Source organism: Melospiza melodia, chromosome 6, assembly GCF_035770615.1.
Source record: "Melospiza melodia melodia isolate bMelMel2 chromosome 6, bMelMel2.pri, whole genome shotgun sequence".
NCBI classification, from domain to species: Eukaryota; Metazoa; Chordata; class Aves; order Passeriformes; family Passerellidae; genus Melospiza; species Melospiza melodia.
In genome coordinates this window covers 3977537-4002553 of record NC_086199.1, presented here as the reverse complement: position 1 = coordinate 4002553, position 25017 = coordinate 3977537, and the positions used below count along the sequence as shown (strand labels likewise).

General features: G+C 42.2%; 1 protein-coding gene across 1 annotated transcript in view; it reads right to left on the bottom strand.

Moving 5' to 3' along the window:
• PELI2 (pellino E3 ubiquitin protein ligase family member 2) overlaps positions 1–25017 on the bottom strand; it is a 71770-nt gene that overhangs the window by 40406 nt on the left and 6347 nt on the right. Inside the window, exon 2 of the mRNA XM_063159706.1 lies at positions 5729–5858. Within this exon, the coding sequence (XP_063015776.1) occupies positions 5729–5858 (130 nt within the window). The remainder of the gene's footprint in view (positions 1–5728; positions 5859–25017) is intronic.

The window sequence follows — 25017 nt, the reverse complement described above, 5'->3', positions numbered from 1 at the left end:
AGTTCCATTTGATCCACACCAGATTGGGGATTTTTCCTGACCTTTAGGAAGCTCAGAGCAGCCCAACTCTTGGGAGACTTGGAATTCTAAAACCAGATCCATTTCAGGATTTCAAAACCAGATCCAATTCCAGGCAACTGAGAGTCCAAGCAGAATAAATATGAAACAGGACAGAGCTTCACCACTACAGCAGGTGGTCCAAAATTTCCACTCTAAATTCTGGGGAAGCATGCAGGAACCAGTCAAACTGGAACAAGACAGTTTTAAACAAGTCATGCTACATTAAGCTCAAGCTGTGAAATTTTCATCTTCCAGTGAAACAAGTGGCTCTGCCATCTCCAGTACAAATCCTACTCGTCACTTTTCCCATGGCACAAAGAAATCCAGGACATTCCATGATGGGCAGCAGGATTTGCAGTGTCTGACCTTACACTACAACATTTAAACCTCAGCTAAGATGCAGCCTCTCCTTTCCCTGGTTCTGCACTGTCACAAACCCAAAGCCCCCAAGTTATTTCTGACATGGTCAAGGAAGCTGCAAAGTGACAGATCCTGCACAGCAGTGCTCCCACAGCCTGGCTCCCTGCAGGAAGCCAAGGGAAGCTTATGGGGAAATGAAATGTTCCCCCATTTCTTGACACCAGCCTGGTGATCACTGCATCCTCCTCTGCTTTCAAAGGGCACCACATTCAAGTAGAATCTGCTCTAAAATATTGATTTAGAGCAGATGTAGTTTAAAGAGAGTTTACAAGGAAAGCATTTTTTTGATTTTTTTTTTATCCTCTGAAGGGGGAGCATGAAAACAAAAAGCAACATTAAGTCATAAAAAAATAATCGTTGTAGACCTCAGCAATTTTTAATTCCCCTTCCTTCACTAAACATCTGGGTTTTGTTAGAAAACACTATAAAATGATTTTCCAAAACCTTTGACACGGACCCAAAAGCTCAGGAGGGAGGGTTTCAAACCAAGTAAGGGTTGTTATTTATTCAGCCCTACCAGTGAAATTGGTGTAACCACCTTCTCCTGCCTAACCATTCCCTGCTATTTGCAAGGGCACAGGGGTGGGGAGTTAACACATTCAGATGATGCTCATTTAATAGAAGAAAAGGACATTACACCAAGGAAACTATTATTCAAGCAGACTCAGTCTGATGAGCCAAGAAAAAGCTGCTTCTGCACAAGCCAGGGCTCTTGAGACACCTATGCCATTAAGTTCCTTCAGAACAAATTAGTGCTCCATGAACTGATTAGACCATAAATAAGCCCAACAGGAAAAAGAGAAGCCACTGACAGACACAGCATCCTCCTGACAGCAGCTGAGCTCTACAGCTCTCATTCAGCACGAACACCAAAAAGCTGTCAGTGCCAAGAGGATTTGTGGCCTTTTTACTCCCAATTCAAAGGCCGTCAAAGCAGATGCAATATCTACAGTAGATCTCTAATCACAAGAATCCTATACTTTCATTTTCTCTCCTCACTCAAAGCACAAATTGCAGCTCTCTCCCCGACCTAATAATTATTCGTATGGCTGTGTTTTGTTCTTCTCCAGCAGCAGCAGGAAACTTGATTAGAGCTGCAGGAACCCAGGCAGTGACTATCCAAGCTGCTGTTGTGATAGCACAAAGCAGAAGCCAACTCGGCAGGTAATTGGACTTGGAAGTCAAGAGAGATCTTCCTCAGTCAGCCTGAAATAGTGATTTCATAGGGGAGAAAAGAGGTTGCCTTTATCTACCACAGGTTACCAAAGGAAAACTTTGATCCTAAGAAAGACAGACATAATAAATACCAAGACAGACAGCCATAAAAAGGTTTTAAAGGTGGGGTTTTTCAAGTCTTCAGCAATTCAAAAGGTATTTGGAATCTTTTCTGGAGTCACTATACACATGCAATCACTTAAGAAAGCCCAACATTCGCTTGTTAAAAAGGAATACTTCCAGTGCTCAGCAGTTATATTCTTTTGCCCATATTCTCAATTACCATCCATGCTGTAACAAGGAAATTCAGTCACATTTCCAGAGTAAAACTACTGTCAACAATTCCTGCTTCCTAATGCCATACTTCAGGTAATTCAAATGTACATGAAGCCCCTTCTTCATTTCTCTAAACTTCAGGCCCATGGAAATAATTCTGAAGCATCAGAAGCCAACAGAGAAATCCAAATGCTCGCAGAGCCAAAGTCATGGGGGATTCCAAGATCAGAGTTCCCAGTAACACCAGTGAGCTCAGTGCTCAGCACTCCTCTCATATGGGACTGGGGCAGTTCTCTCCCACTGTTCCACAAAAAGAATCCCAACTAAAAACGTCCAGCAAGAAGCCAGGGCTGGTCATGAAGAGGAGCAATGAGGAGTGAAGATTCACCCGTGCTTGTACAGGGCAAAGTGTTAACCTAGTGATGCACTGGGTTAACAAGAGAGATTGGAGGTGGACTGGAACAGGAACACCCACACTTGGCAGGAACTGAGATCATACAGTTTTATTTCCATAGCACATTACTGACCTGCTTAAGATCTGCAGGAAAAACAGTGCCCTCAAATATTATTCCACAGTGGTATTAAACCAGTTTCATTTTCAGACACCTCTTTCCCTGTTAGACTCAAATATCTCCAACCACAAAAAAAGTCACAAACTCTCAAAACACAAAAACTCTTATAAAAGTCTCCTTTATTCTTCCTAAAACCCAGTGAAGTCCAGTTCAGCAACCCATCATTCCCACAGGTGATTATTCTACAGACAACCTTTTATCCCACTCTCCCCTGAAGTTCAGTGCTTACTGGAAAATTTCTGCCCAAGTAAATCCTGAAATCATTTCAGACACCAGCAGACACTGATTGGAGTTTCACAGCATTAAATATTGTGCATGAAAACAACAGTTAACACAACTCAACTAAATGAAATAAACATTACAACTGGCTTCTGACTTTGTTAAACAGCTCCAATAGCTTGAAAATAAAAATCACCAACCCTAACTATGTTATGATGAGCCAACAGCAAACTTACACCTATGAGTTTGGTAGTCAGAGGAAGGTTTTCACAAATTCTGTTACAGTGACTGATAAACCTTCCTCTTCATCATCAGACCCAGGTCAAGAGGCAAGGAATGGCCTCTGTGATGGGATGATTTTGAAAGAAACTCTAATTCAGCAAAGGAGATTATTAAAATCTTGAGAAAGATCCATACTCAGTTAATGAAGACTCACACTCCATTCCCCAAAGCCCTATCCCAGACATGTCCACACAGACAAGCTTAGGACAGCAGAAGAATTTTAAGCTCTTTCTTACAGTAAAACCGATTTTGACATTGCTGGAAAAAATCAAATAGGGGAAACCACAAAATTTACTGCATGGTGCCTAAGCACAGAGTAAATAAAATAGGTTTTAAAGTCCAGTGCATAATGTTGAAGAGATTCCTCTGTATTTTAACAATAACAACTCTGAAAAAACTTGAGACTTACTACCCTATGCACTGCTTTTCCCCTAAATATACCCATATACCCTCAGAAGGCCAAATATTTCTGAATTTTCTTCAGTACCTCAGAAGGCAGAGTGGCAAAAAAAAAGCGCTCAGTGGAAAACAACAAAAGGCAGTGATTCATATGCAATTAGCTCAGCTAAATTTACTACTGAAGCCATTGCTACCCCAGCTGTCCTTGACACCTGCACAGCAGGGACAATGGAACATGACAAGCATCCTCTTTGCATCTATTGCAGTGTTCAGGCTGACACACAAACTTAAAATTGGTGACAGCCACAGTTCTTGAGCTGCTGCATTAATGCAATCAGCACAAAACAGCCAAGCACCTCGTTCCAGCCTCTGTTTGTCAGAGACAACACCAATGGAGGCAGTCAGGGCTTCTCCCTCCTCTGCTGAATCCACCCCCCAAAAAGCATCAGTGCCCTACACTTGTTTTTACCCCCAGGTTCAGTTTAGAGTGACAGAAAAGCAGAACAAAACAGAAAATTGGTAGCTGGAAAGGTAAAATGAAGGTTATAAAGGGAGGAAACTTGTTAACATCCTATGAAGTAAAAGTTTCTGCTGGTTTATCTTTCTTAAATACAAAACTGAAAGACTGAGAGCACAACTAAACTTTTGAGGTCAAGTTGCCATTATTTTCCAAGAACTAAGCAGCTCACTCTTTATTAGCCCATGTTTCTTCAGGCATTTACACAAGTTACATACAGAAACAATTCTCAGTAAAACAATTCAGGCTCTGGTGCCTAAGATGTGAGAAAAGCTGATGACAGCATCTTTAACATCTAAGTGTCCTTTCAGTGCATGGGAAGAGCACTCACTGAGAGCCACTGCACCACTGTTCTGGCACACATCCACCAGCCCTGCCCCAGACAGCAGCACAAACACACAAAAGCTCCTTTCTAAGGGTTCAGAGAAAGTGCAAAATACATTCAACTTGACACATCCACCCGAATCCAAATGCTCAGAGGAAAGGCTTTAATGTCCCAGATCCTCTGCTATCTTTATAAGGGCACTAATTTGTACAGCACACATATTTTATCTGCACTACAATAACACCACAGATGAACATTAACCAGATTCCTTGTGGTGTCTGCCAGGTGTTTAAATATTTTGCAACTCAAATGCTGAAATACAATCTGCAGTCCAAATGCTTAAGATCATCCAGTGAGAACATGTGTATATTTTCATCCACTATGTAAAACACATTTTTCCCTATTTTTTACATTTTAAGCAACAAACCAGAATTACCAACATATACTACAGCTCTATTGTGAAGGTTGATTTCATCAGGAAGAATTAACTCACAAAAGCCTCCATTTTGATAACAAAAGCACTGTAAAATATTTCCTGTAACTTTTAAGCCAAAAGACTCCACATTTATTTGCAGCAGGCAAGCCCTATACTGTTTAAAGAAACAAGCTCTGATATTGTGTATTTTGGTAAGTTCAGGCATATACTGTGTATTAGAAAATAAAACAATCCCATACTATGTATTAAACAACATTCTTCTCTTGGTATATTTCTGAGCACAGTGTAGGTTCTTTCTCTCTGTTTCAAGAGATATTTTAGTGAGGTAAATTTCATACAAACCATCCTCTTGTGTGAGTGCCAGTACTTAACTCCTCCTCCAGTTTAGCATAAACTCTACTCACTTCTTGCTTTAAGAAAAAGGCTTTGAGAATGGAGATAGGAAGAGCTTTTGCAGCCTGAAATACATTCCACCACCAGAACTCTGACCTGGACAGTTCTATACATTAATGTTACTCTGTTAATACATTAACTTTGCTGCTTTTCCTCCTTCACCCACATTCAACTTCAGGTAAAAATTTGTACAGCATCATTATTAGCAAGAAAAATGAAAGGTCCAAAGGGATTAGAACATTTTTTATAGCACATCAGTTATCTTCCTGAAGAGGAAAGAAATAATCACTCCAGTGAGAAAGAAACTAAAACACTTGTGTTTTTAACCCATGTACTCTATGGCTCAGATAAAACAGCCAGCACTGACAGCCAGATTTCTAAACAGGGGCAGGAAGGTCAGATTATCTCACACCTGAGCTTCCAGACTATTTTAAACTGGTAACTGGATTAAAGCTCTATACCCCAGAAAGCAAATCCACTGCAGCCTCTTCATTAAACAAAAGCATCCTCCAAGCACAGAATAAACTGGCAGCGAGGTAAATCAGCAGCAATCGCTGAGTTTCTCTCCACTCAGGATCATCAAAAACCAGGAATTGCCAGTGTCACTCACATACCTTTGAAGTTTGAGGAGTGGAGACGACATGGACAGAGCTGGGTTTAACTCCACTTGCTCTTGATCGTTTATAAAGGGCAAATCTGCTTTTCCTGCGGCCCCTGTCACCATTAGGGAGGGATCCATTGTACCTGGAAATAAAGGAAAAGAGTTTAGCATAAAACACCACCCAGTCTGGAAAGCAGCAAAGGAGAGAGAGAGGTGATTTGGCCACAATATTCTGGTATCATCAAATGCATGGGGCAAAACAAAAAAAAGTAACAATCAGGCTAATTTTTGCTTCCTGAATTGAGCATTCAAGCATTCCTTAACTACCAGTGGTTGGAATTTTATTCTCATTTAAAAGGTAATTAACTACAAATGAAATACTCAGTTTGTCAGCCACAGAGACATTTCTTCACCTCTAGAATCAAAGGAATGAAGAAGAATGAACTCTACATTTTTACTTCAATGTCAGAATGTGAAAAGTTCTAAAATGTTTTTACCCTAGTACCCATCTGCCCACATCTCATGCAGGATTGGAGGAAAAACAGGGGCAACATGGAAAACCAGAGTAATTTATGGGCAAGTAAAACTATGAGAAAGGAATTTTACTCACACAGAATGCTTTTCTAGTTATGTTTCCCCTATTTTTTACAAAACTTTAATCCTAAAGGCTTCATCCATTAATTATTAAGGAAAGAGGATGCAAGTGTTTTTAATTTATGTGACTATCTCAGCCTCACTAATGACTTTCTTTATCAGGTGTAACACAGGAGCCCTTGACAGTTCTTCCATCTCTCCCTGAGGACACAGACCCAATGGATTAATTACTCAGAGAAGTCTGAGGCCTCAAGGGGACAGAGCTCCTTCCCCAGGGAAGGGATCAACTGGAAATTTCTTTGCAGTGCACAAGCATGGAATTCACCATCACCTCACCCCAAGATTCAGGTCAGGTTTTCACCACCATTCCTGCCAACTCTCAGCTGGAAGAGCTTTCAGGGCTTTACTGAATCTTCCATGTCTGACCCTCAGAGATTTCAGACTTTTGCCCAAGAAACTACAGATGTTATTCCACTGATAAATCTCTTCTGTCTTACTGGTGAGGTCTGTTCTACACTGATCTCATGGATCCCTCTCCTACAGTCTTTATTATTACAGGTTAACACTGCAGGCAGAGAAAGAATATAAAAATAAAAGAGGCAGCAATGCAGTAACCCAGAATATTTTTTTTATCATTACATCCTGTGTATGTAATGATAATGATACAAATATTACATCCTGTATGTTTGTGTAACAGGAGAATGCACTTGGAGAGCCTCCTACCCTTCTAGGAATCCCAAGGGCAGGACTGCTGAATGACTGAGCACAAGCAAGAACAGATTTAAGATAAAAATTATCTCAAATTTCACTGCTCTAGAACTTAAACCCCAGACATTTTAAAAATGCACATTTAATACATGATGCTAAAGCCACAGAGAGAACTGACAGACTTCCAGCTGAACTTGTCCTCTCACTCCCATTTTCATAGGGAAGACCACTGGGTCTTTCTGGAATATCAGAGATTCCCTAACACAGCACAAAACCAAGAGGAGTAAATCACTACTATTTCATGCCAGGCCTACTTGCACCCTGAAATTTGTTATTAACTCTACTCCAGAGAAGTGCAGCCTGTGGATCCTCATCACAAGAGACCAATCTCTAGAAAGATACATCAAAATGTTTCACAGGCAACTTAAATACCAGCACTTCAAATAGGAGTTATTTGCATTCTTATTATTACATGTATTATTTATTTTTATTTATATAAATATATCATTATATACATATTTATTTATAATTATTTATATAATTATTATAATTATTGGTTCTGCACATGAATCTCCCTGCGTATATGCACATGCCTTCTTTCAAAGACATTATCAGGAATATGCCAGCAAGTTCTAACTTGTTGAAGACAACATTCTTTCTACAAGTATTTTTATCTGGAAACCTAAAAAAGTAACAATTCCCTCAGAAATAATATATAACTACTACAGATTACCATTGCTAGCTTTATATCCTGTAATTATTGATTTTTCTTATACTTGTGTAACTGCTAAACAGTACTGGATTAAAGCAGTTCCACTGGAAGTTAAAACCAGGCAAGTGGGGTTTTATTGTCTGGGGGTGTTTCCCTCATTTTCAGAACACAATTTGAACTGGGAAAGTCCACTCTATTTCAATTCAGGTCTTCGTGGGGTTTAATTACTTTTAAAATACATAAATAAAGAAATTCAAGGTTAAAAGACCTCTTGGAGTCTTCAAATATGAAGGAAATACAAGCAAAGTGAATGCTGAACTCATTCACCCTGCTTAGCACGGATAAATTCTCATTAAGGTTTTCCTTGTGCCCATTTCTACATTTCCTTTCCACAATTCCAAGGAGAAATTGAGTGGTAGTTTTATGAATTGTTATGCTTCAATTACAGACCTTCAAGTGTGATTTTGACCCAACAGTGGTAGAAAGAGCTAGGACAATTCCTAAGGACAGACGTGTTTTAAAAGGGGGGAAAAAAGGAGGGTGTGAGAAGTTGCCTCTTCCCACAACCAGCAAACACCTTCATTTTTCTTAGGCCTGGCCTCTCAAGCTGTTCCCCACAAATTAACCCTTTCCATGGCACTGCAGCCACAGCTTTGCTTCCCCCACAGCTTTCCTCCCACCTCCCGTGCCCTGCTCCTGGGCAGCTCCACAGCCCTGCCTGTCCCTGCCTCCCTTCCCCACGGGACACAGCTGGATTCAGCACCCTGGAGGAGGAATCGCTGCCCACACCTTGCTCAGTCAGCTTTTCTAAGCACAGGCACTAAGAGCTACAACAAAACCTGCCCTGCCCTCTCCTCTCCATCCCTCTCTGCTCTCCTTCCACTGAGCAGAGCCTGGGCGAGCACCAAGTGCCTCCCTCTGAGCAGCAACAGGATGGAATCACCTGTGGAGAAGGGACAAGGATTGAGGACACAAAATCCCCATCACCAAACAGCTCCTCTAAAGTGTTTGGTGACTAAACAGCTATGTTTTCAAACTACAGACTTAACTCAAAGATGTACATTTCACCAAAATCAAAATGGATTTCTACTCTGGAAAAGTTTTCACTCTGTCTCATCATAAAGCCACTCCACAAGCAGGAGCCATTTCCCATCTCCTCCGCATGCTTCCAACAGCTCCAGGATCAGCTTAGGGAACAGCACATGAGCACAAAACTTTTGGCTTCACAAGACAACCAGTACTACCAAAAGAACGGAAGCTGGAACTCTCCTTCACCCATCAAAAAACCTGGAACAAATGTTGTTTCCAAGTAATAAACAAACTAGGAAAAAAAACAATTTCACCTATGGAGAAGGGACGAGGATTGAGGAGACAAATTGCCCATCACCAAACGTTTCCTCTCACAAAGCCACTCCACAAGCAGGAGCCATTTCCCAGCTCCTCTACACTTTTCCAATAGCTCCAGGATCAGCTTAGGGAACAGCACATGAGCACACAACTTTCTGCTTCACAAGAAGGCCAAAAGAACTACAACTGGAACTCTCCTTCACCTGCCAAAAAAAACAGGAACAAATATTGTTTCCAACTAATAAACTAGGAAAAAATCCATTTTACAGGACAGAGCAATCATTTCTGAGAGCACTCTGCTCACACACAGATGTGTGGGGCACTTTGGAAGTTTTCCAGATCTTCATCAGACCTACATACATGGAAGGTATCATAGACATCTTTTATGGAAAATCCTTTCCCTTATGATTTTTCCTCCTGAGAAGCTGGGAGGCCTCAGGAACAAAATGTAACAATGATTATCTGCTGCTGTGGAATGCAACAGGTGCATCTGTGATTGCTCTCATGGGGTTGTTTCTAATTAATGGCCAATCACAGTCAGCTGGCTCGGACTCTGTCCTAGACAGAGGCTTTTGTTATGATTCTTTCTTTTGCTATTCTTAGCCAGCCTTCTGATTAAATCCTTTCTTCTATTCTTTTAGTATAATTTTAATGTAATATATATAATAAAATAATAAATCAAGCTTTCTGAAACATGGAGTCAGATCCTCATCTCTTCCCTCATGCTGGGACCCTGTGAACACTGTCACAGAAGGAGCAGTCCTGTGCTTCTCCAGATGCTTCTCAGTGACAGCAGCACTGGGACAAGCTGCTTCATGAAAGCTCCTGGGATAATTATCTCAGTTGATAGCACTATTCCTTGCAAATAAGGGAGTGGTGCTGGCATGGGCTATGGGCACCATGATTACCAAAGCCAGTTTCCTACAGATTTACATCAAACACTGAAGAGTTTGGTATACAATGAGCTGCAAACTCCAATTAAGCTTTTCCCATGGCTGGGATGTGTAATGAAAGCCTCTCCTCCTCCTGGATTCAGGGCTGTCTGGAGAGCAAGACCACACTTGCTCTCTCCCACAGTCCACTGTGGCAAGCTCCTACTTTCTACAAGTCTTGTACTACTTGTACTACTACAAGGACTTGTCTACTTCAGAGATTAGCAACAAGCTTTGAACTGTTTGTCAGAAAGCTTGTTACACAAGCTTTTTTGGTTTATGTTTATTTTGGCTTTAAAAAAAAAAATCTAGCCTAGACAATGGTAAAGAGTAAATGATAGTTCTGTTACTTGGTACAACAGCTCCAAATCATGACGTGCACCTTGGAAAGTTTGACTTCAACTCAAGGAAGCCATCCTTAGAATTATGGTATCTACTAGCTGACATTGAAGGTGCTGCATGTAGCTGATTTTTCTACAATGCTATCAAAATACAAGCCATCATAAAGTTAAATACTTCTTCATACCTATGCAAACTATCTCTCAAAAGACTAAAACTGAACAGCTCCTGATTTTCACTGGTAATATTTCCCCCAGACATAAAAGAATAATTTCACTTTGCTTTCCTTGTCTATGACTAACAGCTCTACAGCACCCCTCATCATTTTTGGATGAAAACCATCCCAAATGCCAGACTTGGCTATACACAGATGAGATGCTGCAGTTCGGTTGTTTCCATAGTTTTAGTGAGTCAAACAGCACATCTCTGCTCACTAAACAATAAAGCTGCACAAGCAAAATCAAACTTGAGCAAATCCTCCCTTGTAAGTACATTCTGATCCCAGATTTGGTAGAATCCTGTAGAAGATACACTACACATAGCAAAATTCAGTTTGTGCTTACACTGTATTTCCACCTTCCCTGAGCCAGTGTGGTCCCACACTGTTGCCAAAAGCAGCAGTCTCACCTTTCATTTATTAATTTGTTCCCACTACTTCTCTCCTTGGTTCATATGAAGGGGAAACAAAACTAGATTTATGTTATAAGTTCAGTTTTAAAACCACATTCCTCACTCTCCAGCCCTCAGCAAAGCCACAGAAACTCCTGTACCAGCAACATGGAAAGGAGAGGATTCCCCTGGAAGTGCTACAAGTCCACAGCTTTCATGACATCCACCACAGATGAAGGCTAAAGAGTCATTATTCACCTTTATAACACCCAGTCCCAGAGCTTTTCACAGCTCCACACTCCAGTCCTGACTAACTGGAAAACTTCTGCTGCTGAAGCATCCAACACTCCCTCCCTTGAACACACAGGGAAAGAGAAAAAGTCACATGTTTATAGCAAAACACAAACAGAAAGCTTCAACATACATAAAGCTGACAACAAAATAAGTGTATTTGTGTCTCCCTTTATATAATATCACTGCCAGTTCTTCATAGTCTTTACACCCTCTTCCCTTGTATCAACCTCAACAATTCATTTTGTGCCGAGTAATAGTTCAGCAAAAGAACGGCTAAGGATTTCCTTTAAAAAAAAAGGCAAGAATTATTTCAAGCACATTTTTCTGCATCACAGCTTCAGAAAACAAGCAGTTGCTGTCTGCAACTGGCAATTTATCTGAGAATTTCAGTGAAACAGAACAGTGAAGTTATTCTCAAACTCAGCCTCATGGGGAAGAGTTGCCAAATAGCAACAGCAAAGCTCAGAGTACTTCTGTACTAACAGGATACTCCTGGTTCATTTCCTCCTTTGAACTGTGTGCTCTGGTGCTCTATGAGTGTCACAGATATTAACTCAATATGAATTTAGGTCTCAGCTTGTCTCCAGCAGATTGTGTGTCCCAGAAGCACCTCCACCCCCAGAGCTTTGCTAATCCTGCTCCTGTTGGGAGTTCTGGCAGTGAACACTTGGCTGCTCCTTCAACAGCTTCACAGATCCCTACAGCAGATTGCAAGGAACACCTTTAATGCTGAGGTTTCTCGGAGGCTGGAAGGAGGACACTGTTTTATTTATACTGTTTTATCCTTGTTGCCCTCATTCCCAGGAGCTCCACAAGCCCTGAATGACCAGAAGGTTCCCTTTCCCCACTGCACCTTTGGAAAAATGTACAGCTGCATTCTGAGGGACAGAACACAGAGCTGGCAGAGCCACCTGCTCCATCCCCAACCCAAAGGCTCGATCCAGTCAATCTGTGACACCTCTGAGTTCGTCTGGAAAATCCAGGCCTCCCCACTGTGTTTCAATATCTTTAGAATTAAAACTTTCCCCATGCACACAGCAATGGAGAGCCAGGTAAAGCAAGGGAGACCCAAGTCAAGCAAGGGAGATCAAGGTCAAGCAAATCTCCTGCACCTCCTGCCAAATCCACCAAAAAGCTTAAACAATCTTTTCTCTCTTCCTTCTCACAGCAGGCTCATGTGCCAGAAGATTCCCACCAGATTTTGCTTTCTTTCTTTCTGAAGGAAAATGTTTTAAGTAGCTACAAGCACAAAACTAAAGTTGAATTGAGTAGAAAGGCTACAGCAATAAGCAACTCATGGATAACCAAAGGGCTTCCATCCCTTGATTAACAAAAAATACTGATCCAAGACCTTTGGTTTATGCAACCTGGGAGGAAGCTCTGAGGGAAAGACACAGTCCCACCTCAGACTCTGCTGGCTAAGACATCTCCACAGGCATAAATGCTTCCTAATCACTACCAGTTGTACAGCTTAACAAAGCCAGTCTTCCTGCAGAGCAAGAAAATCCAAACCAGCAAGTTCCAAAGTCCCAAATAATCTCATCTCTGCACCCAATTAAAAGCAATGTTTTTGCATCTGTGAATTTGATTATCCATAAGAAGGTATGCTGGAGTTATTAATTGTGGCTATAAGCAGTTTGGGGGTGTTTTTTTCTTTGCTTCTGAGACAAATGTTTGTTCTTACAACTTGCATTTGCAAAGTCATTTTACATCATAAAACACTTCAGGGAGCATTCCCTTCTCCAGCACTTTTGGAACACTCCTTGACACAGTGATCAGCCCTGTGTGTTCACCACAAGCCTTCTCTTCAGCACTGAATTTTAGTATTCCTTGCTTTGTTACCTGCTCCCTAACTGTCCTCCAGCCTTCAAAGGGGCTGCAGTGATTCAGTGCAATGCAGCCTGGCCTGATCTGTGCCATGACCCCAGATTTTTCAGAGAAAAGGCTGATTTGCATCACTGGCTCATGATTAGGAGCTACTTTTAATTACTTTTTTTAGCTACCTTTCTAAAGTTGCTCCTACCATCAGGAATCAGGAACCCAGCAGCGAGCCACCCCAAAGCCTCATGTTGCACTCACAAAACTTTGATGTTCACATCCACCCAGCCAGCCCCATGGATTAGCTGAGCACACAGTAACAGGTTATGTACACCACAAATAAAAACAACCAAAAAAAAAAGCTTTCAGAGGCAACTACTGCAGATCAGATAAGCCAGAACCTACTTTCCTCCTTGCCAGGGTATACAAATTAAGTAGAACTTTATCTGCTGGAAACACCACAAGAAGTCACATGTGCAGTCGCTGAGGTTCTCCAGGGTGACCTTAATTATTCCCTGGTGTTCTGGAGCAGAACTGGTCACTCTTGTGGTTTGGGGAGGAAAGGCTATTCCTGGCTGCTGTGGCCTCCCCCTGTTCCACCCACTAAGAGATTAAAGGATCTGGTACCCTACATACTCATATTTGTAATTATTCCACTCCACATATCCACCTCCAGCACCAGCAGGAGTACCCTGCTATTATAACAGCTGTAACATAAGAGTAATAAAAAATCAAGTTTGATTCAGGAGAATATTTATAGAAAATACAGCTGACTAATCCTCATGCATGTTTAGCTTACATAATACAGGCACTTGAAGAAAACCCACCTGATCTGTGTTAATTTCACTTTATACAGAAAATTAAAGGATACTCTTGGCTTGCAAATACCAAATGGATTGTGTAAGAACTGCTTTGAAACAGCTTTATTTACACCACACATCCAGCTTCCTCCAAGATTCCCAAAACTCTTGGCTGTTTTGATACTCTTCTCCTCACTGAGGGGCAGAGGAAGAAATTCTGGAGTAAAATAATACAGAAGTAACTAGCCCCAAGTGAGGGGCACAGGAGTCAGGGCTTTATTACTGCAGCACAGAAAACCAGGGGGATGCAGGCAGGAATACAGAAGAGCTGATGTTTCTCCTGGGTTGGGAGAAACTTTTGCAGAAACTTCTTCCTACACTCCTTGATTTTTCTTAGCAAGTGTGTTACTTGTCCTAGATTATTCTTCTGGAAAATAATTTGTTACTTTTGTTTTTGTGAAATCAAAGACAGCTGTGTAAGTAGCACAAGAGTTTGATTAAAAGCTGACACTCTGGAAGAACCCAAGGAACATGCTGACGCAGCCTGCTAGAGCATCAGGATAAGCTTCAATTAAAGCAGTCAAATAACCTCAAATTCCAAACAATTTAACAGCTAAAAACTCTCTAGGCAGGGATGACCTGAGTCTCGCAACATAAAACACAGATAACCATGATATGATCAAGGAAAAAGAAAGGCAGCAACTTTAAAAGAAAAAAACTCCACATTTAAGATACTATTATACATTTCCAACAGAAGTAATACGCCAGCAGAGCATCAGAATGCAAGAGAGTTCCCTTTCAGAAAGCAAAGGGTAGAGGGTAAGGAAACCTCTTCTTTCACATAATGATTTCCTTAACAATCCTTATTTCCAACATTTTACTGCTCCCCCCAGCATTCACTTAACAAGGAGGCAATTTTATTGAGTGCTTTAAGCCCATCTCCAAAGCTGCAGCTAAAACCATTCCCCACTGCAGAAAACCAGCAAAAATGCACAGCAAAATACAGGGTATAAACTAATCAGGTTCATTTCAAAGCATGCTTTTTATTCCAGCTAAAAGAGCATAAGAGATGGGCAAAGCACCATGTTTAGAGAATCCTCTTTCCAACCCTAAACATCTCACAGCACAGAGGAAACGCTGCTCGTCCGAGAAGGATCCATAATCCACCAAATGGCACTGGAATTGTGGACATGGTGTTTGGTTAAACACACACAGACACAGCAGAAAGTGAGATCTGACTTTCAGTGCACTCAATACAAGTCAGTAAAACACAAAATCCCTTTCAAAGCAAAGTACTACACCCAGCTGGGTTTCAGTGCACAGGAGGAAAGAAGGCAAGGAGGAATCCTGTTGATCCACACCACCAGAGGCTTAGGAACCACACAGCTTTGTTTGGAAACTATTTACAATGTGCTCCTAAACATCACATCAAGAAAAGGCTGCAAGTTTCAAAACTGAGACAAATCAGACTTCACAGCATGCAAGGGGACGAGAAACCTCAAAACCCACCTGCCCTGACATTCTGAACATTCTATTTGTACTTCCCACATGCTCCAAGGTGCAAAACCAAAGTACTCACATTTTAGCCTGAGGAATGAGCAGTAATAACACCACGTTACAGCTGAAACTGCACTACATTAAACGTTATGGAGAAACTACATTTCACTCAAAGGAACATTTGAGCCTTTTGAAAATAAAAGCACAGTCCTAACAGTCATTTCCTAAGAAATCAAATGCTTTCCCTAAAACCCTATCAAGGACTATTTGATAATTCACATTTTCATAAGAAAAGGTGACAGCTTTCTCATAACTTCAGTTCAACTCCAAATACAAGCATGGCAATGTCATTTTTGTTATTTCACAGACAGTGGAAGAAGTTCCAGGATGTCTATTACAGCTTTTTCAAACACTCAAGCATAACAAGAATAGTCTTAGGATGGTTTCAGTACCATTTAGCACAGAGAAAGAGAAAATCTGCATCCATTTTGTGAATATAGGTGATCTCACCAGCAGTGCACTGAATAGAAAGTGAGGCAACTCAGCTATTGCATCCTGAGCTGCAGCATCTGAGTGTAATTCCATCAATCTGAACATTCCTTTTAGTTTCCCAGGGAAAAAGACACCCTTACAAATGCACAGCTCCCAGTTCAACCCCAATTGCTGAACAGAATCCCAAACATTTGCCTCAGAAACAGAAAATAAAGAATTGGGTTTCCTTCTTTGTGGCACTTGCAAGCATTGCTGCCTCTGAACACAGCAGCTTCCTTAATATCACTGATTCTGCACTACATCAACTGCTCCATGGCACAAGCTGTCAAAGGGAAGATAATCCACTGCTCTGCCTGTTCCTAGCATGTTTAGAGTAGGTAAGTAAAGAGAAAAAGCAAAGAATTACCTTTCTGCCTGTTCTTGGTTAGCAAATGTGTTATGTGCCCTAAAATCCACACAGAATAAATAATTCTTCATATCATGTCTGAAAGAACTACCTGAAACCTACAGAGGCATCACAGCCCTGCTGTAACTGTGGGGGCTTTTTAAAAAAGTCTTAATGAACCAGAAATTAACAGTGCAGCAGTGCAGAGAGCTACACTTCAATATATCTTCTTCAGACTTAAAACACGCTGACAGCTTACTAATTCAGAGCAACCTTGGGTGTTTGCTTTTATCATCATTTATAACAAAGTTAATCAGACATCTCTAGCCAGGAAAAGATTTCTGCAAAGCCATTAGGTGTTTACTGCTGATCAGCAGAATGAATTCTGATCTATGTACCTTCATGACAGAAAAGCCTTTCAGTTTCACACTTTCACCAACAGAACGCTGAGATTTGCCTCCCTTGAGAGGGTTTCCCAAAATGCTACATAAAATAAACATTGACCTTTCACAGGCCTCAGAAAACACCACTTACTAAGAACGAATCAAAGCAACACAAGTGATGAATTCCTAATGTTTTTTCATATCTAAATGCTCAGAGATTCTGATCTCTGAAGAATCTCACTACACAGGAGATCTTGCTGTGCTCTGCAGATGGGAAGGCATCTCCTCCTCACTGAAACAGCAAGAGACTTTTGTGCAAAACAACCACACAAGACTGTGTTCACACACAGAGCAAGCTCTCAAACTCTGAAGCCACACTGAACTCTCTAAAGCAGAGAAGTTCCCTAGAGCAAAACTCTCACTCAGCTCCTCTGCAGGGCTATTCCAGCCTGGTTACTTCTGGTTAAACTCTGCAAGCTGAAGTTTCATTCCAACAGATATTAAGTAATGTGCACAAGTGGCACAATGGCTTGTAGAAAAGAAAATAGTTTAAAACCACAGATAGTTCTCCCTCAAATTATTTCCTTTGGAAATCCAGCTCTTTTTCTCTGCCAACACCCACAAAGACAGACAGCATACTATTGCTATTTTTGTTCACCAACTTCCAAGAAAACAAGCCACCCCATATGTTTCTCTCTATTTCTTTAGACTCCTTTGATTCTTAAGGCAAGGCCGCCCTATGGGGCAAACCAGACCAAGAAAACAGAGGATCTGCTTAAAGCAATGTTTCCCCAAGTACAGGCCATAATATCAAACAGCATTACAGGACTCAGAAGCAGCTTTTGCAAGCCAAATGGAAATTCAGCTGTGGAAATAAAGCTCATGAGCCCGAGACTGAAATTGGAAGTGCATTGCCCAGCAAAGCATGACTGCAGGAGCTAGTTCAGAGACACAGAAATCAAGTAATTGATTACAGCTGCCTGGCCCCAGAGATTCCCTGCTGCCCTCGAGTTTTTCTACCTGACATCACTCTCCATAAGGACACCTTGGCCATGCTGCACTGTTTCCAGCTGAAGAGGGAATGGTACAATGCTGAAGAGCTCTGCAGCTACAGCAGCGCATGAGGATGTGCAAGACTCAGATTATGTCTGTATTATCTTGTTTTTATGTGGGTTTTGCAGATACCAAATTCTTTCCTGTCCTCCTTTGCCCAGCTAAAGGTGCTGCATGTGCATTTCAGAACATAAACCTTTCCTACCCTGTCAATTCTTTGGCATTATACCCATAGGAATATCTCTAAGGGCGTCTCACAACTGTTTTCCTATCCTCCTACAGCAGTATCAAAAATAAGCATTTGTAGAAATTTCTCAGGCTGCACAACCTTGAGGGGCAGCAGGAGATAAGAATGACATCCAGAAATACTCACAGCCCATCAGTTTGTTTCAGTATCTTTGTAGAATTCAGAAGCAATTGTCTTGGAACTGCCTATTAGAAAGGAACAAGCCTGAAATCTACTAGAGAAGCATTCATGTCTGGACAAATCCCAAATTTTTCCTTTTAGAGTTTCAGCCAAGGACAAAAATCCTCCACTAGGTTATTTTACAACCACTAGGAAGACTTTCCACATCCAGAAAATTTAAATGTTTGAGTAACACACAATACTATTCTTAGCTCTGAACTGAGCTCATCCATGAGGCAAAATATGAGGCTGCTAAACTACATGAGACATTGCTGACAATTCTCAAAGCAGTTTCAGGTTGTGTTCAAAAAAGCTGATTTTCCAAGAAAAGACAACACTCAGAGTTTTTCTCTTCTATACCCAAACCTCTCCTACATCCATCCCTCAGTCACCTGGGGTAGCAGAACATTTGTGTCCATTCCCACTCACTCAAACTCAACATCCCAACGCTGTTATTACTACTGCAGGCAGCAGAGGTGAAGCACTGGTAGTGACAAGGAGAACAATGAAAAAACAAGGAGTTTCATAAGCCAGGGAACTAGCAAAGCATGATTTCCTCTGGGTACATGTCTTGCAGTTGGATTCCTTCTTTGTCTACTGAGGTGACAGCTCCAATTGAAGCTTTTTCTCAGAGGTGAGAATCAGTCACATGGATTCCCTGATGTCTAACAAGGAGGGGGGTAGGAATCTCATTCATCTTTACAGCCTCTCCTCACCAGAGCTCAAATAGCATCGGGAGGCTGTGGAATAAAATCAGTTCAGTGACATCCTTCATTTCCAGTTACAGACTACAACCTCACCTGTCACTACACCTCTCAGTAAATCACAGCATATTCACCAGAGGCAGATGGAAAATGACTGGGAGAGGGAGCCTGTGGTGCCAGCAGAGCTGAGGCTTCAGTGTCCTCCTGCAGGGAAACTGCCAGGGCAGCCAGGAGCAGTGAGGGACTGCTCCTCTGCAGCTGTGGCATCACCAGCCCACACTGACCCCTTGCTCTGTCCCAACAGCAGATCCTTCACAGCACAAACAGCAGCAGTTCCAGGGGCCACTGACGCCTTGGGAAGGCTGACCTAGAACAGAGGCTGACCTAGAACAGAGGCTGGACTTTAAAGAATAAAGGAAGGATTTATTAGGAGACCTCAGTGGATCCACCTTGGGCAGCACAAGAGCCCAGCCAGAGCTACGCCCCAGGGGAACCCAAAATGGTCACAAAATGTCACTGGTCACAGGGTCTCTCACTTTGATCAGTTCTGCTCCGTTTGCACATTGGAGTTCATTGTCTAACTGCAGCCTTACGCCATGCAGTCCCATCCCTCTTGTTTTTCTCTCTTCAGTCCACATTGTTTATGTTCTTGGGCCTGAGATTTGGATGGACTGTCCATGGTCCCCAGCTAGAGAAGGAATTATTTTGTCTCCCTGCTCTGTGCAGAGCTCACCATCCCCAAACAAGAAGCCCAGACCCACACACTAAAGCAGCACAGAATCTGAAAAACATAAAAGCTAAAACCTGAGACATCACTACAAGCAGTTATGACCATCAGGGAAACAAGCACCGGTTGAGAACTTCTCCAGATTTTAACCAGGATTCATTTATGCCAAGACAAACTGTCCATTTGAACAGTCATTATGTGGGTTTTTGTTCTTCCAAAACAAACAACAAATAACAGGAAACTAAAAGGTCCTGTCAAATTCTGCTTGCTATACCACATTTTTTTCACATGTTTGACAATAGCTGCCACACTGCATAGGTCTGTAGATCAAATAAACTCAGTATTTCTCCAAATACGGAGTAAAGTCTAGGAAGAAAAATGAAATGTGTGTTATCCCTAACCAGAGCAGCCTTTAGATTTAATAATGACTAAATAAACAAAGACTGCTCACAATCACTCACACAAGCTCCACTCAGTTCAGGCACAAGTAAGAATGGTGCAGGAGGTGGGAGAACATTCCTTTGGACTCATGGCTACAATAAATGAGTTGTTTTTACAAATGAATACACTTATTTTCTGGATATTAAAGAGCATCATACATTCTTATCTTAGTTTAACTCGGCTAAATGTTTTGGTCTCCTGACTTAGGCATGACAAACTGATCTTTAATGCATTTCTCAGTCTCTGCACAGCACAAAGGATCCCAATTTTACCACCTGACATATTCAGAACTAATTTCCTCAGCTCACAAAAGTGAGACAGCTGGTTTTTCTCAACTGTCATCTCTACCCAAAACTTAAAAATAAGCCCATACTCCTTCTGGCTTGGGTCTGAATATGGTCTGCAACTGGACCCCAGCCAGCCCCAAATCCAGTTCCTTCCCTCCCGTCTGCACTGGCCACAGAATGCCCAGAGGTGAAAGAGCAAATCACTTTTTCCTCACTCTGCTTGCCCTTTCACAGTGTCATTTTACCATTGCCTTTTTACACCAAGAGACTGCCAGTAGGTAAAGCCATCACATAAACCAGTCTCCTCCAAAGAGCTGAAGGTGCAAACCAGCAGTACGTGATCAGAGTTGAATTTGAAGTCACATTGCACATAATAAACTAGGAGGGTACACAGAGCTTGACTTAAACCCAGGCTTTGCTTACAGAGGGAAATGTACTTTCTGTAGTCTCCCTGCATCCTTACATGGAGAGCTATTTGCTGGATAACACCAGTCTCTGCATGCTGGAAACTCTGAACTTGCCATAAAGCTGGATATATGGCACTCAGTTCTGCAGCTGGAAGTGGAATTGCACAACCAGAGATAAGGCACAGCTAAGTGAGCAATGGAACTCCAGCATTTGTGCTCAAACATGGAAAAAGGAACCAAACCCAAGTCAAAAGTTAAAGCTCTTTTGCTCTGACAGCAAGCAGACTGTAACTACTGGAAAAAACCCAGGTTAGTTATCTTTCATAGGCAAAAGCAGGAACATACCCAGAGATTTTGGGAAAGCTCCATCAAAGTCTTTTAAACGGGCACAGGGACTCATTACCAAAAAGGGTAGAAAAAACCATTTGGGTATTAAGAAAATATTTACGGAAATTACAGGAAAAACTTGCAGTGCACATCCCTAAAAGCAAACAAGCAGCTTGCAGTCTCTACCCTGGCACCCTGAGCAAGGCATCCCAGCTAGGGAACAAATCCCAGCACAGGCAGTGAGACCAAAGCACTGCAGCTCCCGTGGAGGCAGATCCTGCAATTCCCAGGCTGCCAGCACCATCCAAGGGCAGCTGCACACCAGGGCTGCTCTGAGGCATCTCTCAGCTTTCATTTTCATTCTTCCAGCAAAGCCAGCCTAAAACAAAAGTGGAGTAAAAAAACCACGCAAGGCTTTGTCCATTTGGCTGCTGCCAAACTTCCTTCTCCAGTTTTTGCTCTGATGGAAGAAGTTACTCAGCTGCTCACATGAACCAACACCTGCCTCCTCACAGATCTGCCCCAACACCAAATCATTCAATTTGCTTAACCTGCCAGTATTTTTTTGGAAAAGCCACCAAGGTACTGACAGCCCATTTAATTAAATCTTCTGGCAGTCAGATGAGGGAACACTTAGGAAGAATTCCTCTGAATTCTCCAGACCTGCAGCAGGGCACTGCCACCTCTCCCATCACACTGGAATGGGACTTGTGCCCACTGCCCAGCACAGAAAGCCACACACCAAACTCACAAACCAAAACTCACTCCCTGATGCACTGAGAAACTAGTCTGGCAAATTTTAAGATTCAGAATGCAATCCAAAGTAAGTATTGCATGTATGTTAGCAGGAAGGTTAGGGCAAGCACAAGGTAACGAATCCTATCAAGTCTGAAAGATTGATCTTAAACACCAAAATAATTTTGAATCCAAGCATTGAGCTGCACAGCTATTTGCTCTCAGAGGTCAAACACACTCTAGGAGGAAGGCAGCTTGAAAGTACAGCAACATTTTGGTGTATTAGTCAATGCTCCATAAAAAACACAGTCAGCCTGAGAGGTGCTGAACCCTGGCACAGCATGTGCTGGGAAGCAGGAACCTCACAGCCCTCGCGATCTTTCACCAGCACAGCATCTCCTGTGAAAGGAGGACACACACAAACTCTGCTCCTGTTTCAAAGGCTCTGCCTCCACCAGCACTAAACCAGACACCAACAATCAAAATGAATTCATGCTGTTGCACACGAAGAAATACAGCTGTGCTTATATCAAAGTTTCAGCCCATTAACTTTTGTGTCCAGACTAAACAGTTCTTTCACTTTTCCTAGGGGCACGTGCTCCAGGGTTTGCACCTTTGGGCTCCAGTTTATTTGTAACAGGCAGGAGAGATTTAAGCTTTTATTAATTTCAATTTGTTTACTTTCATACAGGGACTAATTGTCTTCACTGTCAGTGCCACCCTGTCCTCATCCAGGACATTTCCATGCCTTAAGAGGATACACCTCAGAAGTTTGAAGCCTACCTGTTTGTTGAGGCATTGTTAAAGCCAGCCAGTTTGAAGAATAAAAATCTTTCATGACAGCTTATGAACTGGATTCTAAATTAAAGACAGCACACACATTTCTGAGTGAAGAGTAATTTGAAAGCCCACTAAACACATCAGTACAGTTCAGTAAGTGCTTCAAGAAGTTAAAAAGTGTTCCTCAGAAAGAAACACTGAGAACTTTTCATTCTCAATTCCTTGAACGTAAAGAGAAAAAAAAAAATTGCAACAACAGGGCTCAGTTAACATTACAGTGCTCAAGGAGGTGACCACAATGCTTCTTGGCCTTTTCCTTTTAACCTACTATGTGCCAGCTGCCTCATAACTTTCCTTGCCTGTCCCCACTCCTTTGGGGAGGCAGCACAACACATTTTACACAGTATTTGACTCACTGCTGCCTGCTGGCACCTCTGGTAAACACAATCAGTTGCTCCACAGCAATGTAGCTGCATCACAGTTAATACAAGCAGTAAATATGCCAGAAGAACATCAGGTCTTTATTGACATACATTCAGTGTGGCCTTTGTACCAATTCCTGAGAACAGGAAGCCTTGTGCTGCCCAGATTCGGTGCAGCCCACATCTACTCCATCCTCCTTGAAACACGAGTTGCATCTACAGTGAGGTCAGCATGAAATACTGAAAATTATACTGTTAAATGGCCTGAAGTAAATCACTTCCAGAAACACAAACCAGAGCCTGCTTGCTTTCCCTCTCTCCAGCAGAAACAAGCTGCTATTGAAAGCAGGATGCCTAAACAGGTCCTTCAGCTATCAGCACCTCCACATCATTCCTCATCAAACAGAGCTCATCTCCAAACCACTTTGCTTTTAACACAACAAACTTCAGCTTTGCAGACGTTGTCTGTATCCATTTTCACAACTGCTGTTTATAATGTGCTCCCTCCAGATGACATTTCTGTTGTGAAACAGAGGAAAGCTTTTAGCTGAATTACTCTCTCTCCTCCATGAGCCAATAACTGCTGTACTACCCAGCTGTGGGCGTGCTTCCCAGTGACCTCACACGAGCACTTCCAGGCTGGAATACGAAGAACTCAGTGAAATTTCATTGCAAAACAGCTGATAGTTGCTATTTTTAGGAACAGAGGTTGCACTAATCAGAAGGAGTAGAAGCATTGTCTAGCTGAAGACAATGCAAGTCCGGTGTCACCTTGTTCACACATCACTCATAACCCCATCACATTAAAATGCTGCATCCTCCCACCACATAGCCACTCAGTGACAAGTCTTCAAATACCAAATATTTAAAACTGCTGAAGTTTCACCATAGAGGGATTTCCTACAAGGACTGTCTTCCTGAATCCTAGGATCTTTTAACTCGAGCCAACAAGTGCTGTTTGTGGGAAGGGCAGGAGAGATGTTTATTCCTAGGCAAACCCAGAGACAGGTTGCTCTTAGTGCTGAACTCCCAGCACCACAATGCCTACTCAGACTTTAAGAAAACCCTACAAACAGTTTGCTGCCCACTGTCCCCCCTTGCTCTTTGGTTTTAAATCATCATTCAGCCACGGACACTGCAGAGACCCAGGGAGAGTGTTTGCACAGGAGGTGACTTTACAAGGTCAAACAGAGGAGTCAGCACAGAGGGGGCACAGCTGGTGGGACAGCACTGCTCCTGCTCCTGCTCAGCCCCAGAGCTCACCAATCTCTGCTGTGGAACCCCCACTGCTCCCAGCTGTACTCTTTGCTTAACATGAGCACCAGGACTATTCCAGCCTAGCAAGTAATAGGATTAAAGCAGTTTAATCCCAGATGTTACTTACAGTTTGTCAGACAAGGCACAAATTGGTCCCCCAAAGTATGGGGATATCACTATGAACTCAAGACTCAGGACTAACCTGTATAAAGCTACACCAGGATAAAAACAAATATGATGCAAAAATAAGAGAGGCATAAAATTCTAAACTACATCTTATCAAGAGGGAAACAAGCCCTCTGAAGGAAAGGCAGGAGCCCCTCAACATATTGGTCTACTATGCAGATGCAGTGAAAAATGCAAGTGCACCATTCAGTGATGTCTTTATAAAACAAAGAGAATGAGCAGCTTTGCCTCAGAAGTCTCTGGAAGCAGGCACAGTCCCTATGCCAGCATCCTCACTGCTGTCCCTCAAGGTCTGAACTCGTGACAAGTCACATGCAAGCTTCCAGTGGTGACCTTGGGACCGAGCAAGAATAAACATAAGGATTTCTGTTGATAAAAGAAAAAAGCATCCCCAACACAAATGAGATTTAGGGTATCAAACAGCAGAAGCAAAAAAGGATTTGATAACACAAAGTACACTGGAAACCAGCTCGAGATCCTGCTTCCAGCGGGGAGCTTAGACCAAATCCTCCTCTACTTCACTTGCCTTGCTGACCACAGGACAACAAGCCACGAGTATGACAGTGCAGAATAACCAGACTGAGGGGACACCACAAGAAGCACTAAACAAGACTGCAGCTAACCCACCAGAGTCATCTTTGGAAGGTTTCACAGCCACAC